Source organism: Apus apus, chromosome 4, assembly GCF_020740795.1.
Source record: "Apus apus isolate bApuApu2 chromosome 4, bApuApu2.pri.cur, whole genome shotgun sequence".
Lineage (NCBI taxonomy): Eukaryota > Metazoa > Chordata > Aves > Apodiformes > Apodidae > Apus > Apus apus.
The window spans coordinates 97,802,330-97,816,490 of record NC_067285.1 but is presented as its reverse complement, the minus strand read 5'-3'; the positions used below and the strand labels follow the sequence as shown (position 1 = coordinate 97,816,490).

Genomic DNA, 14,161 nt, shown 5'->3' with positions numbered 1-14,161 from the left:
CCTCAGTTAACTTGTACGATTACCTCCACAATTACAGTTGGAAAGACAAAGAATGGTATTTGTACTTTAGTATAACTTTCTTAAGATCACAGACTGTAGATCTGAAACAATAAGCAAACAGAATCAGTGGACATTCAGAGTGTCCAATGAAACCTTAAGAAACAAAACTTTAAGATACCTTACTGTGTCCTGCACTCTTTAACCTTGCTTTTCTTTTAACATTATCATCTCCTTTATTTTAACCCAAGTCTAATAAACTTCAGGTCATTTTATGTACATTCTGTAGATTACAGATGATCATTTCTCTTGCTTGTTGTCATCAGTCATTAGATCACAGATCTAATTGATCCAGAAGTAAAACCTTTCTTATGCCACCAGTGGCATGTACTTCTTACCTTTTCTGTTTGTTTTGCTCTGCTGTAGGTGAGACTCTGAAGCTTGCTTCTTTTTGCTATATCAACCTCTCTGCTGCTATAGTTGTGCATTAGCTTAATGTGCTATGCTGTTGTATTACAATGTAAAAAGTCTCTTGTCTCTTCTGTCTTTGTCACTGCAAGCTGCTAATCTGAATGAAGTGGAAAAAGGTCAGTTGTCTTTTAAGCCTATTTTCACTTACTTTGGTTTCTCACTTTCCTTTCCTTAAAGGTGCATGGATTTCTGTTCTTACAAATGAACAAATAAAACATATATAGATATAATTTACAAAACTCACTACAAATCCTCAAATTAATAACGTGGCTCTGGCTGTGAATACATGTCAGAACAATGTCATTGAAGATGCAGATTGCTGTGCAGGAGTTCTTTAATACTAGCTTCATTGTCTTTTTTTTCAGATGTATTAAAAAATTGTACAGCCACTGATAGGACTAACTAAGAAGTTTACATGGTGATCTTCTGAAATCTTTTTTCTTGTCCCCTGAAAGACATACCTTGGTTGTGTTCTAGTGTGTTCTCTGTTTTATAGCACTGTTTTCCTTTAAGTTCTTGTTAGACTGTGGTACTAGAAATGTGCTGGAGTACAAAATGGCAGTCTTCTTGTTCATTATTTCTGTGGCCTTTATTTATTTTTGCTGTAAATATATATATAAAATCTGAAATGACCACATTAAGCTGAGGCGACAAAACAAGAAGGGTAATAGTGGAGGGATTTATAACATAAACTTTGGGTATTCCTGATTTTGTTTTTTTTAAAAAAAACTGCCTAACACTTACCTCATTTACCGAGATAAACCATCTTCTATACAATCTGATCATCTATGCAATCTGAGAGATAACATAATCATAAAAACATATTTATGAGGTCACATATTTAGTTTTAAAAACAAATTAATAATCTTGTAGTGTATGTGCCATAATGTAATTTGATAAATATATCGTGCATTCTATAAAGCAGTGTAATATTTCACTAGTAATAGAAAGTATTTTCATTATCCATTAAATAGCATGTTGAGCAAGGCTGCAGTTATCATAGAATCATAGAATAGTTTTGTTTGGAGAAGACTTATAAGATCACCAAGTCCAACCATTTAACCTATTCACACTGCCAAGTCCACCACTAAACCATGTCCCTAAGTACCACAAAAGCATCTTTTAAATACCTTCAGGAATTGTGACTTGACCACTTCCTTGGGCAGCCTGTCCCAGTGCCTGACAACCCTTTCAGTCAAGAAAATTTTCCTAATCTCCAATCTAAACTTCCCCTGGCACAACTTCAGGCCATTTCCTCTTTTTCTGTTCACTTTTTACCTTGGGGAAGAGACCAACTCCCACCTCACTACAAGCCCTTTGTAGAGAGCAATAATGTCTCCCCTCAGCCTCATTCAGACCAAACAATCCCAGTTCACACATATGCTCCTCATAAGACCCTTCACCAGCTTCATCGCCCTTCTCTGGACATGCTCCAAGAACCTAAATGTCATTCTTGTAGTGGGGGGCCCATAACTGAACATAGGATTTGAGGTGCAGCCTCACCAGTGTCCGGTACAGGGGGACAATCACAATACAGAATATTAGGATTTATTTCCGAAAATGAAAATAAAAACTTCATTTCTGTGTTTGTGAAAATTAACTTTTCAAACGAAATGTAAACTATAAAGAGATTTAAGTCTCCATTTCAAGTTGAAGCAGCTGTTACCTGTGTATAATTAGTCTTGCTAATACTTCAGATGTCTTTAAAAGTAATTAAAAGTAAAAAAGCAAATAATCCTAAACAGAACAGTAGTCACTGTAAATGTATTACACAAGTGTGAACTATAAATTATTAAAATTACTGTTTACATCAGTTGCAAATTTATCACAAAGAAATTATCAAAAACCCAGGGGATGTGAGCTAAGTTCAGCACCAAAATTAAGCATATGTGTATGTGATGCATACTTGTATTAGCTTGACAGCTGAACAGTTTATAAGATGCTTGGAGGAACAGTCATCTTTATCATGCCAGAGATATTTTGCATTGTGGCAGTAGTAGGGGGGAAAAAAAGGAGGATAATGTTAACATCTCAGTTTAGGCAAGCTCCAGACACACATTTTTTTGTTACTTGTTTTAAAACATTACATGGCCTTCTTGCTTCTACGGTGAAACAGTTGAGTTACTCCTTTTAATTCCCTTGCTAATCAAATAAGTACCTGCCTTAAATTTAAGCGTGCAAGTAATTAAATGCAAATCATGCCATATCAAATTTGATTAAAAGTTTAATTATGTTATTAAATCAAGATCATAATCCTCATTCTTGTGAGAAATACACATAAGCATTACAGCTTCTCAGAATAAAGGGAAACCTTTCATACTCCTGTTTTTCATCACTCGTAAAATTTGCTGTTTCATCTATCTTAATGCACTTTGAATTACTAATGTCTATTAAAACCTTAAGTATTAAAGTAATTTTACTGCATTTTCATAAAGGGGGGATATACACGATGCCCTTGGCAAGCTGAAACTCTTGCTACTAGTTTGATTACTGCCATTACTGATTGTGGTCTGTGATCCATCCTTTTTTTTTCTTTCTTAATTGCCTTAAAGCTTACTTGCCTTAAAGTTACGCTTTTGTTGTTGTTGCCAAACAGCATATGTAAAACAGCTAAAAATTTTTAACTTAACTAGCCCCATCTTACACTGAGATCGACAAGCATGGTGCCTGATGACCAGAGTTAAGCAACGGTGAAAAATAGGAACAGTCCAGAAATCAATTGAATCTAGAATTTTACTTTAAATTCCAACAAAATGTTCAGATTTCTGTTAATAAACTGCATCCTCCTATGACTGCAAACTTTTTGTAATTGTAAGCAACTTCATCCCTCATATAGTAATATTTTTATTTCTGTTTTCTGAATAATGAGCTCAAGACTTTAAATGTTGTCTATTGTTCATCAAACTCAAGACTTCATAAACGTGCAGCACTTTTCTGTGTATAGTTTGTTAAAAGGCACTGACATTTTCCAACCACTCCTACACTCCATTTTTTTGAGTCAGGACAATAATACCTAATTGATAAAACATAAAGACTGTAGAAACTGACTCACAGTATATCGCAACCAAGCTCAAAACAGGAATGGACATGTATGAACAAATATAAAATCTTCTATTCTAGCAATTGCCAGTAAGTCTGTAGTATATATTTGTTATTTTAGCTTTGGAACAGTGAATAAGTCTTCTAGTATAAACCTGATTTTGAGAATTAAAACTGACCATTCTTTCTTTTGTATTCTGTCTCTGTTTTTTATTTCAGTCATACCCAGCTTTGCTAATACACTAGTGATTTTAAGTTTGTTGCTTCAGTAAGCCTGCCTGTAGTTAGTGATGTGCTATTATATTCAGAAGCTCATGTCCATTTGTGTTAGTGCCGTCTTCTTTCAGAAGTATAGTGGCTGACATAGCTTTATTTGATTGTATTTTGAATTTATTGCCCAATTATTCAAAATACTAATTATATAAATCCTTTTTCACCTCATTGTATTGGTCCTCATTATTTGTCGTACTACATGTATTTATACATTGGAAAATGAAGTTAAGTTTTTTTCTGTGATTTAGAATCTCATCAAGTCCTAAGAATGAATTCACATACACAGAGGAAATGCAAACTGACCTGTGAATCTAGCAAACTTGTGACTTACAGCATCAAGAATTACAGACAGCTCATCATAAGTATTTAGTAGTGTTGCTTGTTGCATCATCCTATAAATGTAGCTGCAAAATCTCAGTAAATATTTTCAGTCTTGACCTTGGATAGTTGTATTCGTTTGGAACGTGCCAACCACGCAAAGTTTTACTGGTTGCAGTGCTGCTTTGTACCAGAATCCAGACTCCCGAGATTAATTAAGCAAGATGTGTTTTGAAAAGAGTTATTGCTGGTTCTAATTAAACTTTGGAAGCTTTTCATAGGATTTTTGACACTTTATCCACTGCTTACTTTTAAATAAACTATTCTGTTTCTTCATTTCCTACGTACAGAAATGTTCCCATGCTTCAAAAATAGAATTATTTAGCCAAGTTCTTACAGAAGCTTCAGTTACAATATTATTAGATGAATTAAAAAATGCACATACACATTGGTATCAAGCTTGAACTGAGACGTTTGTTTCAAAATCTTTTTTCATTATTTTGCAGTGTGGTTTTTAAAACCTTGTATTACGCTTCCCAAATGAGGGAACTCTCTTGATATTTCCTTCCAGTCAAGCCAAGGAGGCTAACTTGGTGAATCTGATATTTCCTTCAATGAGTGTTTCACTTTCATCACTGTCTTTTCATTTCAATAAAATTACTTTCTCCCTTTCACCTTGTCTCAAATACTGAGTAACACATTGGTTGTTCAGTACACTAAAAGAGATGCTTTACCAGAAAACTGTTCTTCAGTGGTTCAGATTCCATGTCACGTATTTTTACTTAACTTTTTTTTTTTTTTTTTTTTTTTTAAGTTATATTTTGATTATGGGAATGCTCCATTCAGAGTAGAAATCTGTATAAATTTGAGACCTTGCACTTGGGTTATTTGGTTTGTTTTTCTGCTATTTATATTTTCATTCAGAAATTGAGTATTTGACGTACATATTTTGGATTCCATCTTGAATTTTTCATGTTTTTCTTTTTACTGAACCTGTGTGCAAGTCTATCATGAGTTATGCTCTTTCTTTATAACGAAAGTATGCACTTCATGTAAAACTGACTTTTTGTCCATAAGGTTTACTACATTATTATTTTACTACGTGGATCACCATGTCTCACCATGTCCTTTCCTTTGGCTCGTGTTCCCTTCTCTGGGCTAGTTGCTAACAGACTTTAACTGAAAGCTCCCTCCAGTGTTAGGCTTCTGACTTACTTCACAATGCATACAATTTGCAGATGCAAAGAGAAACTTAATTTCCTTTTACACTGCCACAGCATAAAAGTCCTGTCTTTTAAAGACAAGTGAGTTTTTGAATTATTGTTTCTCTTCTTTTTCAGTCTGTGCACTTTTTCTGCAGAGAACTCAGATCAGAGTCTGAACATAATCTCAAAAATGCCTGATGATATTTGCAAGCCATTTGGCTGCAGCAGGCCTGGTAGTGTAACATTGATCTTATTATTTGAAGTGGACATTTTTGAAAACTGTAAGCTTGTTTCAAACGTAAGTTTCCAGTTTGACCTTCAGTCTCTATGCGGATTTCACAGTTATGAGCTTGTCATGAGGTGATTCAGATTTCAGAGTAGTTCAGAAGATATTAGGGCCGTCAACCTATGAATATTAAAATGCAGTGTACTCTGACTAGAAAATGTATTTTATAAGTACCTGGATGAGGTTGGGGTGGAATTTAAAATAAAATGGGCAGGCTTTGACACTACTCAATAAAGCTGTTTGCCACACAGGAAATTTCAGAGATCTCTGCTAATAACAGTCTACGCCATGGTCCAGTTACTATTCTGTAGGAAATTTGGTTTCAGTACAGTAAATTTGACAGCAATTATGAGATTGCTTTCTTCTATTATGCCAGTCCTACTTTGCCTATTTCTGAGTGTTTTGGGGATATTCCACTGAACTTTTACTGTGCTTCTAACTGGAGACAGCAAGCCTCCAGCTCTGCTTGAAAGATAGGCTCTATATTGTCACTTTCAGAAAGCATCTGATAGAGTTAGAATCTTGAAAATGTTTAGAGGTGGTTTTTGTCCAAGTCTTGTAAATATTGAACAGCTATATTTTTATTATTGGTAAACGGGGCATCATGTATTTTGCAGTTCTGCATGTAACAATATAGAGTATATGCCATAAGATACTTGTATTAGTGGATGTTTGCTTATCTATGCATACATACACATATATGTAGATGGATTTATATATTTCTAAGCCATAGGAATGTGTGTAAACTAGATTAAAAAAACAGTTATTTTTGCTTATTCTACTCCATGTTCCTGACAATCTGAATTCTCTCTTCGCATATTTTATATCTCAATCTTAAATGTTGCTGGTCCTTAAATGGATTTCAACTATTACAAGTTCTGCATATTGATTAATACTATATGAAGAATTACTTCCTCTTGTATATGAATTTATTTGAACAAAACGCTTTGAAAAGAGAAAGGGATCTTGTCTTTTGCTTGGTATAGCATGGGATGCAAAGAATCTCTGGTATTTTGGGATTCTTTGTGCACTGACCTAATCATAACAGTTGTGTATTTCCGTCCATTGAGAGTTTGAAAGAGGCTTTGAGGTTACAGTTTAAATCCACTGTATTAGTCATCATCAGTGGACTGCATTTGATCTTCATGCAGTTTCCTACATATATTGATTAAGTCACATTGTTACTGTCAGTTTTCATGAGGACTTTTAAGTAGCCCATGCTGGAAACCATTTTATTGTGTTAACTCAAGGCTTTATGTGGCTTTTTTAGGGAAAATGCACTACTTGCAAATTGATAATGTGCTCTCAATTTTATTGGTTTATATATTTTTTTTTAATCTCCATGTAGAATCATTCTGGATCTTTTGGATGGCTACAAAGTACTTGTCTCACTGGTTTTGGCTTCTCTTATTTTTGAAGATGTAAAGGTCCCATGTCTTATCAAATACAGCATACACGTTTAAGATGTGTTAATCCAACATAACCATATTTGGCTCTGGTTCAGTTTTGCCTTTTTCTCTGTCCTTGTTTTAATGTAGACTGTTCCTCAACTCTTTGAAGTTTTTGTTTATTTGTCTCTCATTTAAAATAAGTTCCTCACATCCGAATAGATAAGTTCTGGAAATAGTATGTAAGCACATTTGCTGTGGAAAGGACAAATACCTGTAAAAAAAAATAGTAAGATAAATAGATTATAACCATCTACCATTGCTTTCAGATTATGTTCATGTGTACTTCTATAATTCCAGAAAAAAGTCTATGTAGACACGAAGGCATCTTCTGTGTGGTGCTAGGCTCTTGGTTGGAGCATGTAAAATGTCAGAAATATTAGTGCTTAATGACAGTAGTAGATGATGAGCTGATACACAAACACACGAATGCTTATGTATTCTGGAAGATACCTTATATTCATATACTGTCTTCAATATCACCCTATACCTTTCTCCCTTTTTCCAATCTACCTCTTCCTGATTTTACCCAAATGGTGCCCCTAAATGCTCTGTCCTTTTTTCCCCATGCTGTCCTTATCCTTGGTGCTGTTAACAGTTACAGGAAAGAAGGGAAGCCAGTATATGCCCTCCAGCAGATACCAGTTCTTCAGCTAATGGCACTGCAGGCCAATACCCCACTCACCTAGCTAAAACTGAGGGATAGCAAATACTGTGCTGCTCTGAAAGAAAGTTGGCTTTGAACAGTGGAAGTATCTGCTCCTCCACTGCTATATTCTGCTCTTTCCTCCCTCATTATGGTGTATAGTTCTGCTTCTCCTTGCTCTCTAGTTCATCTTCTATTACTTGACAAGTGACAAAGGACAACCCTACTCTTTCCATAGTTTTAGGACTTGATAGACCTGTGAGTCCCTAAATGCAGAAGGCACAGGATTTATACCTGTTGATCGTATATATATTCTTCATATGGATGCTGGAATAAGTGTATCTATCTTACAAACCCCGGATAAACTTTGCAAGTGCACCGTTCATGGAATCTTCTAATTAGTTAGTCAGGAAACAAGACATTGTTCATCTGTTTACACACCTGTAAGTGTTTACTTGCCATGAAGTTGCAAATGAAACAATATTTTAATAACATTAATATTAAAATATTGTGTAGATTATACAGTCCAGGTAGGAAATTAAATCCACTGCTAGGCTTTTAGCAACAGACAGGGATAGACATTTCACATAGATCTTTTTTCTTTTCACAGAACAGATATAGATAATTAAGTTACATTAATATTAAAAAAAGTGGAGAGTCATATTTAAGAAAAAGTAGAAAGCAAGTTTTCATTTTGGGGTAATTGGAATTGTATTAACATGCAGTGGTATTAACAGGGTTTTCTTCAGGGAATAGATTACTTGCAGTGCAAATCTGGGTATTTCTGTGTGTAATGAGCTTAGAAGTAAAAAAGAGATGAGCGTATTGATGGCTTGTTTATCCTAGTGAGAAGAAATTCAGTGATCAGTGTTTTGCTCTACAGCAGAGTGAGATATTGTAAATGAAAAAATATCTTTGCCGAGTTATCATTTATATCCATGAGTAGATGATTGACTTTGAAGGGGGTTTTTAATAAATGGGTTATCAGAAATATTAATTGTTACTTTATTATTTATTAATATTTGTGTATTCAGTTGTATTTATTATGAAGGTAATATTTATTATGATAACATGAAGGATGCATTTTTCAGTTTAACAAAGCTGTAGCAGTTACTTTTAAAATAGAAAGCTATTTTCAGGACACCATGATATTTTCACTGACTTGACAGCATACATTATATTCCAGGTGAGCTCTGTGAAGAGAAGCTAGATTTCTGTGCTCAAAACCTGAATCCTTGCCAGCATGACTCAAAGTGTATCTTGACGCCCAAAGGATACAAGTAAGCCTAAAGTCACAGTCCAACTGTGTCTAAATTTCTAATTTTTGTCCTGCTTAACTTATTTCCCTGATATTTTAGTGGAAGCATGTTCTAGTCTCAAAATACTAATTTCAGTTATCATCAAGCATTCTAGCAGAAAAGACCATTATTTTCATGTAGATCTACGTTATGATCTTAAATTTGATTTTTCTGAATTTTCATATCCTTAGCAGTTCTACTTCCAGTCAGATTTTAAATATGAAAGCAAGAGTAGACCAGTTACTCTATGTGACAGTCTATACAAAACCCTTTTAGCAGCTTAGACAGTAGGAAAATAATTGCATTTAATTGAAGTGGAATAATTATACTGCTTTATGGGAAGTAATTATGAAAGAGATTATTTGGAAGGCACATTGGAAGGTACAAACTAAAGAAGTCCATCCCCAGGAAATCTAATCTTTAATTACAGTATATCCTTATCATAACTAATAAGTATGCACTATTGAAAGTGTTTTTAATAGCCTTTGGGTTAATAAATACAGCTTTCAACTGTTGCCATAAGCACCTGTTTTATGCATAGTGTGCTCCTGTACTAAAATAAAATTATTTATTATCATTCCTGCTCCTTATGAAATTACATTATATTTACAATATTTTAAAAATAGTAAAATATATTTAATATTAAAAAGAACATGAAATTACATTGATAGCTTTCAACTGGAAAATACAAATTTGTTGGATTTAAATTATTGTGTCTTCCCTTTATTTTCTTCATGCCACTTGAGTAAATCTAGTTTGGCATCTTGTACTTCATTGCACAGTTCATTGATCTTTTGTGTTACTTTCTGAGATTTTAAATCAGGAAATACATGCAGTAACTTCAAGCATGTATCTCAGTCAGCTTTTTAATAGTGTGCTTTATATTCTTTTTTACTTTTCTAATTTATGTTAAATAAAAAATTGAGATATTTGATTGAAGTACTTAATTTGAAGTTACACATCTATTTAAAATCACTCTTGGCACTGTAGACCAAATTCTGGATACTAAAACAACACCAAGGAGGGAATAACCAGATCTAATGCAGTCGATTACATACATCTTAATTTTAAAAAGATCAAATCATGTGGATGCATAAATTTGTAATCTCTTCCATTCATTTTTCACAGACTTCTGGGCTCAGTCTAATATATGAGAATTCCCTGAAGGAATGCCACCAGCATTAACGATTAGAGTTGCATGGGGGAAAAAAACCAACACAATACAAAACCAAAAAAACATTACAGAATTGTCTTGAGGATATGCTGTTTGTAGTTCAGTGAGGGGCTGGGGAGGGCAGAGGATGTGTTTTGAGACTTCTGTTAGTTCACTAACAATGCAGTTACTTCTAGTAAATCAGGCTGATGGAACTTCAAGGGGAAAAAATTATGCATAACCTCTAAAGAGTATAAATAGAACACTGGTCCATTCATAGCTGTTCAGTTGATAAAATATCCATCAGTATAATACAAGGCTTCAGCAACTAAGCGTATTGATTATTTTTAGTGTTTGTAGCCACATCCTTTAACACTGGGCGTTATTAATAAATTCCAAGAACAAGTGTCAAAATGATTCATGAGGGCTTTCTATATTTAAACCACAAGCCTTCAATATAATGGCAGAGGACTAACTGTGTAACTAGCAAACTGTATTTGTTACATATTCCCCATATAATAACATGATTAAGCTACATAATCTTTACTCACAAAGTCACAATAATGCATTTTTTCTTGAGTTTTAAGTAATACAGTACTTCCTTAGCTTTGTTATAAGCACACTTTGTTGTTTTTGAACTAACACTGTGCTATCCCACTTGCTTTCCTATTTCACAGATGTGATTGCACACCTGGTTATGTAGGTGAGCATTGTGATATTGACTTTGATGACTGCCAGGACAACAAATGTAAAAACGGAGCCCAGTGTACTGATGCAGTTAATGGATATACATGTATTTGCCCAGAAGGATACAGGTGAGAAAGCTCTGTAGACAGTAAAAACATGTATGTCTTTTGTGAAAGTTGCTTTTTTTTGGAAACACTAATTTTTTCTGTTTGTATTTAGTGGCTTATTCTGTGAATTTTCACCACCAATGGTTCTACCCCGCACCAGCCCTTGTGATAATTATGAATGTCAAAATGGAGCCCAGTGTATCATAAAAGAGAGTGAACCAATCTGTCAGTGTTTATCAGGCTACCAGGGTGAGAAATGTGAAAAGCTGATCAGTATAAACTTTGTCAACAAAGAATCCTATCTACAAATCCCCTCAGCTAAGATACACCCTCAAACCAATATCACTCTACAGGTAAGGTTGCCTGTGTTGCAGATTCTGATCTGGAAAAGAGAGTAAATAACTTCTCATGGTGTCAAAAATTAGCCAAAGTTGTCATTGGCTCACTTAAAGAACTTTTCACAGTTTGACTTGATACCTAGATGAGTGACTGGAATAGCTCTATATTAATATGGAAGTGGATGGGCTTATTGATAGGAAAAGAATTATTCTTGTCAGGTTGTCCTTCAAGAAAGAATTGTATAGTGAAGTAATGGACTATAGCAGTAAATTCAGTGATTCACTTAATACAGCATTTTGATTTAATATTTATTTTAGGTTCTTTCTAAGTGTTTCTTTCTTTTAACTAGATTGCCACAGATGAAGATAGTGGGATCCTGCTCTACAAAGGTGATAAAGATCATATAGCAGTAGAGCTGTACCGGGGTAGAGTGAGAGTCAGTTATGACACAGGATCTTATCCAGCCTCTGCTATTTACAGGTGAACCCAGATGAAACATATTTCTAACTGAAACAAAACATGTATTAATTTGTTATATCAAAGTCACATTTTTAGCTAATGATTAAAAGAAACGTATGCAAATGAAAGTATTGACAGACATTTAAAGCCTATTGCCAAAAGGCATGATTTGGCTTGGAAAAAAACTCTAATGTAGATAATCAGATTATCAGAAAGATAATACATTATTTAAGCCGTTAAAACTGAGTAAGAGTTAGCTTTCAGCAGAATGTTTGCACATTTGCGTAAAGTTCACATGTGGAACTGGGTTTTTTTCCACAATTTTACTGCCAAATAATTTCCTAGTGTGCAGAGTAAAGTGCAGAACTGTACTGCATCAGCAGAAATTAAATGGAAGTTTCTCTTCTTTGTTAGGCAGTCATATAGTGTGGGACTTTTCCCTGGCAAGTGAAGAGAAAATGAAAAGCTTGATTATGAAAAAAGGTACTAACCTGGAAGAAGAAATTTTTTTTGTTTACAAATTCATTAAGAAACAGAATCCACAGCTGCTTCTGGAGGATAATTTTTCTTGGGTTTTTTTAAAGTCCAATTTCTCTGTTTCTCTGAAAAATTGCCACCTGAATTTCCAGGGAAGTTTTATTCAACTTTGCAGGAAGTGGTAGACAGACACTGCAAGAGTAAGCAAAAAGAGAACAGGCATCACTTCAGCCTTGATTGCCCTATTGTTGCTACAAATACATTCAGAAGGGGAAGTGTTGAGTTTTCTTTAATCTTCTTTTTGTTCTATTTACACTTTCTATGTTGTAAAATATTGTATATTTACTTGCTGGAGTTTTTAGCAGCTGACATCATTCTGCATTCTGTTGAAAAGAAATTTTCTATAAATTATTTCATTCAAATGGCAACATAAAAATCAAAAGCTTAAGTTTATATAGCCAGCAAACAATGCTGAACTTTGTTAGGTAATAACACCAAGCGAACTGTGGTTTTAGTAGACTACTATAAGCATTCCACAGAAAAACAATCCTTCCTATAAAATACAATATAAAGTTTATTAGTAAAAAACATAGCCTTTTACAAAAAGAACCTTAATGTTGCTTTATTTTCTGATGCAAAATGTATTTCATAAGGTTTTTTTAAATTCCATGAAATGTTTTAATATGTGGAAATAGTGTATGTATTTTAATTGTATATATTTCAGTATATTAAAAAAGAATTTGACTTTACAGGAGATTGATGTTTTAGCACAAATTTAAAATTGCATGGAACACTCACTTTTCTCAATTATTACAACTCAAAATAAGATAATTCTTTTCTATTTGGGGTAGTGTTAAAGAAGAAGTTTAGATTGTATGGCAGTAGTTTAATTATTTTTGTTGATTTTTATTTTGACAGGTACACCTGTCTGAGAATAGGAATCTATAGGAATCAGGATCATATGTAATTTCAAGTTATTTTCACTCCCATTTGTTTAGGCTATAAAGAGTACTTCTTCCCGTTCAAAACATATTTTCTACTCAATAATTTAACACTTTCTCCAGTAATAATGGAATACAATATATACTTGTAATGTCAATTTTAGTTTTCTAGAAAAAGATTGGAAAACAATACTCACACAGATAAAATTAAAAACTATAAATGTAGAAGGGATTAATAACAAAGTCATAAATTATCAAACAGTTCCAATTAAGTTAGTGTTACAGAAAAATTAGAAGCATCTCCCCTACATAGTTGATCAGCTGTTTTGAGTTACGTGACAAGTGGAGAATGCAGGCACAGGGAAGAAAGAGATGAGAAATGTAGTGAAGTATTACAGGGTGACACAGTTGTGTAAAGAAGCAGATACATACTTTTTTAAAAATTTATTTTCATTGGTGGTAGTAGTAGTAGTAGTAACAACAACCTCCCTTTCATTTCAGATAAGCATGATGGTGAGTTTCTAGGTGATACTTGAAAATTGGCTTGTAATGGTACTGAGATCAACTGTAATTAAGTCCTTTTGTCCTTGAGGGAAGCACATGGGTTGAAAGCCATGTATACATTTCCACATTTCCATATATGTTTTTGCATCTAGTGATCACTGTACAAATTAGATAGCATTTAATTTCTGTTTCAGGTTCTGGAAAGGAGTATGTTATAGCTCAGTATCTTTTACACATTATACTTTGATTCCTTTATCCTTTCCATCCTATTTTTCTAATTTCTGTTTCCCACACTGCCTCTTTCCAGTTCTTACTGGTTTACTTCCCTAGGATCTTTGTGACATTTCCTGCCCTTTTTCAGCTCTTTGTCTTCTTTTCACTCATTTACTGCATGTTTTCTTTCTGCACCTTTGTTACCTATTAAAGCTGTCCTTTTAGTGGCTCCCTTTGGTTTCCTCCCTTCATTCTTTTCTAAGCCAGCTAGATGTGATCTGCTTTGCTCAAAAAGTGCTC

The 14,161-nt window shown here is 34.0% G+C and overlaps 1 protein-coding gene across 9 annotated transcripts in view; it reads left to right on the top strand.

Annotated features, from left to right (window-relative positions):
• SLIT2 (slit guidance ligand 2) overlaps positions 1-14,161 on the top strand; it is a 256,317-nt gene that overhangs the window by 224,885 nt on the left and 17,271 nt on the right. For 6 of the 9 annotated variants that reach the window (XM_051619876.1, XM_051619873.1, XM_051619872.1 and 3 more), the window contains 5 exons: positions 558-584; positions 8,870-8,963; positions 10,812-10,949; positions 11,041-11,281; positions 11,617-11,747. In XM_051619876.1, the coding sequence (XP_051475836.1) occupies positions 558-584; positions 8,870-8,963; positions 10,812-10,949; positions 11,041-11,281; positions 11,617-11,747 (631 nt within the window). The remainder of the gene's footprint in view (positions 1-557; positions 585-8,869; positions 8,964-10,811; positions 10,950-11,040; positions 11,282-11,616; positions 11,748-14,161) is intronic. The other 3 variants (XM_051619879.1, XM_051619877.1, XM_051619875.1) reach the window with 1 other exon arrangement.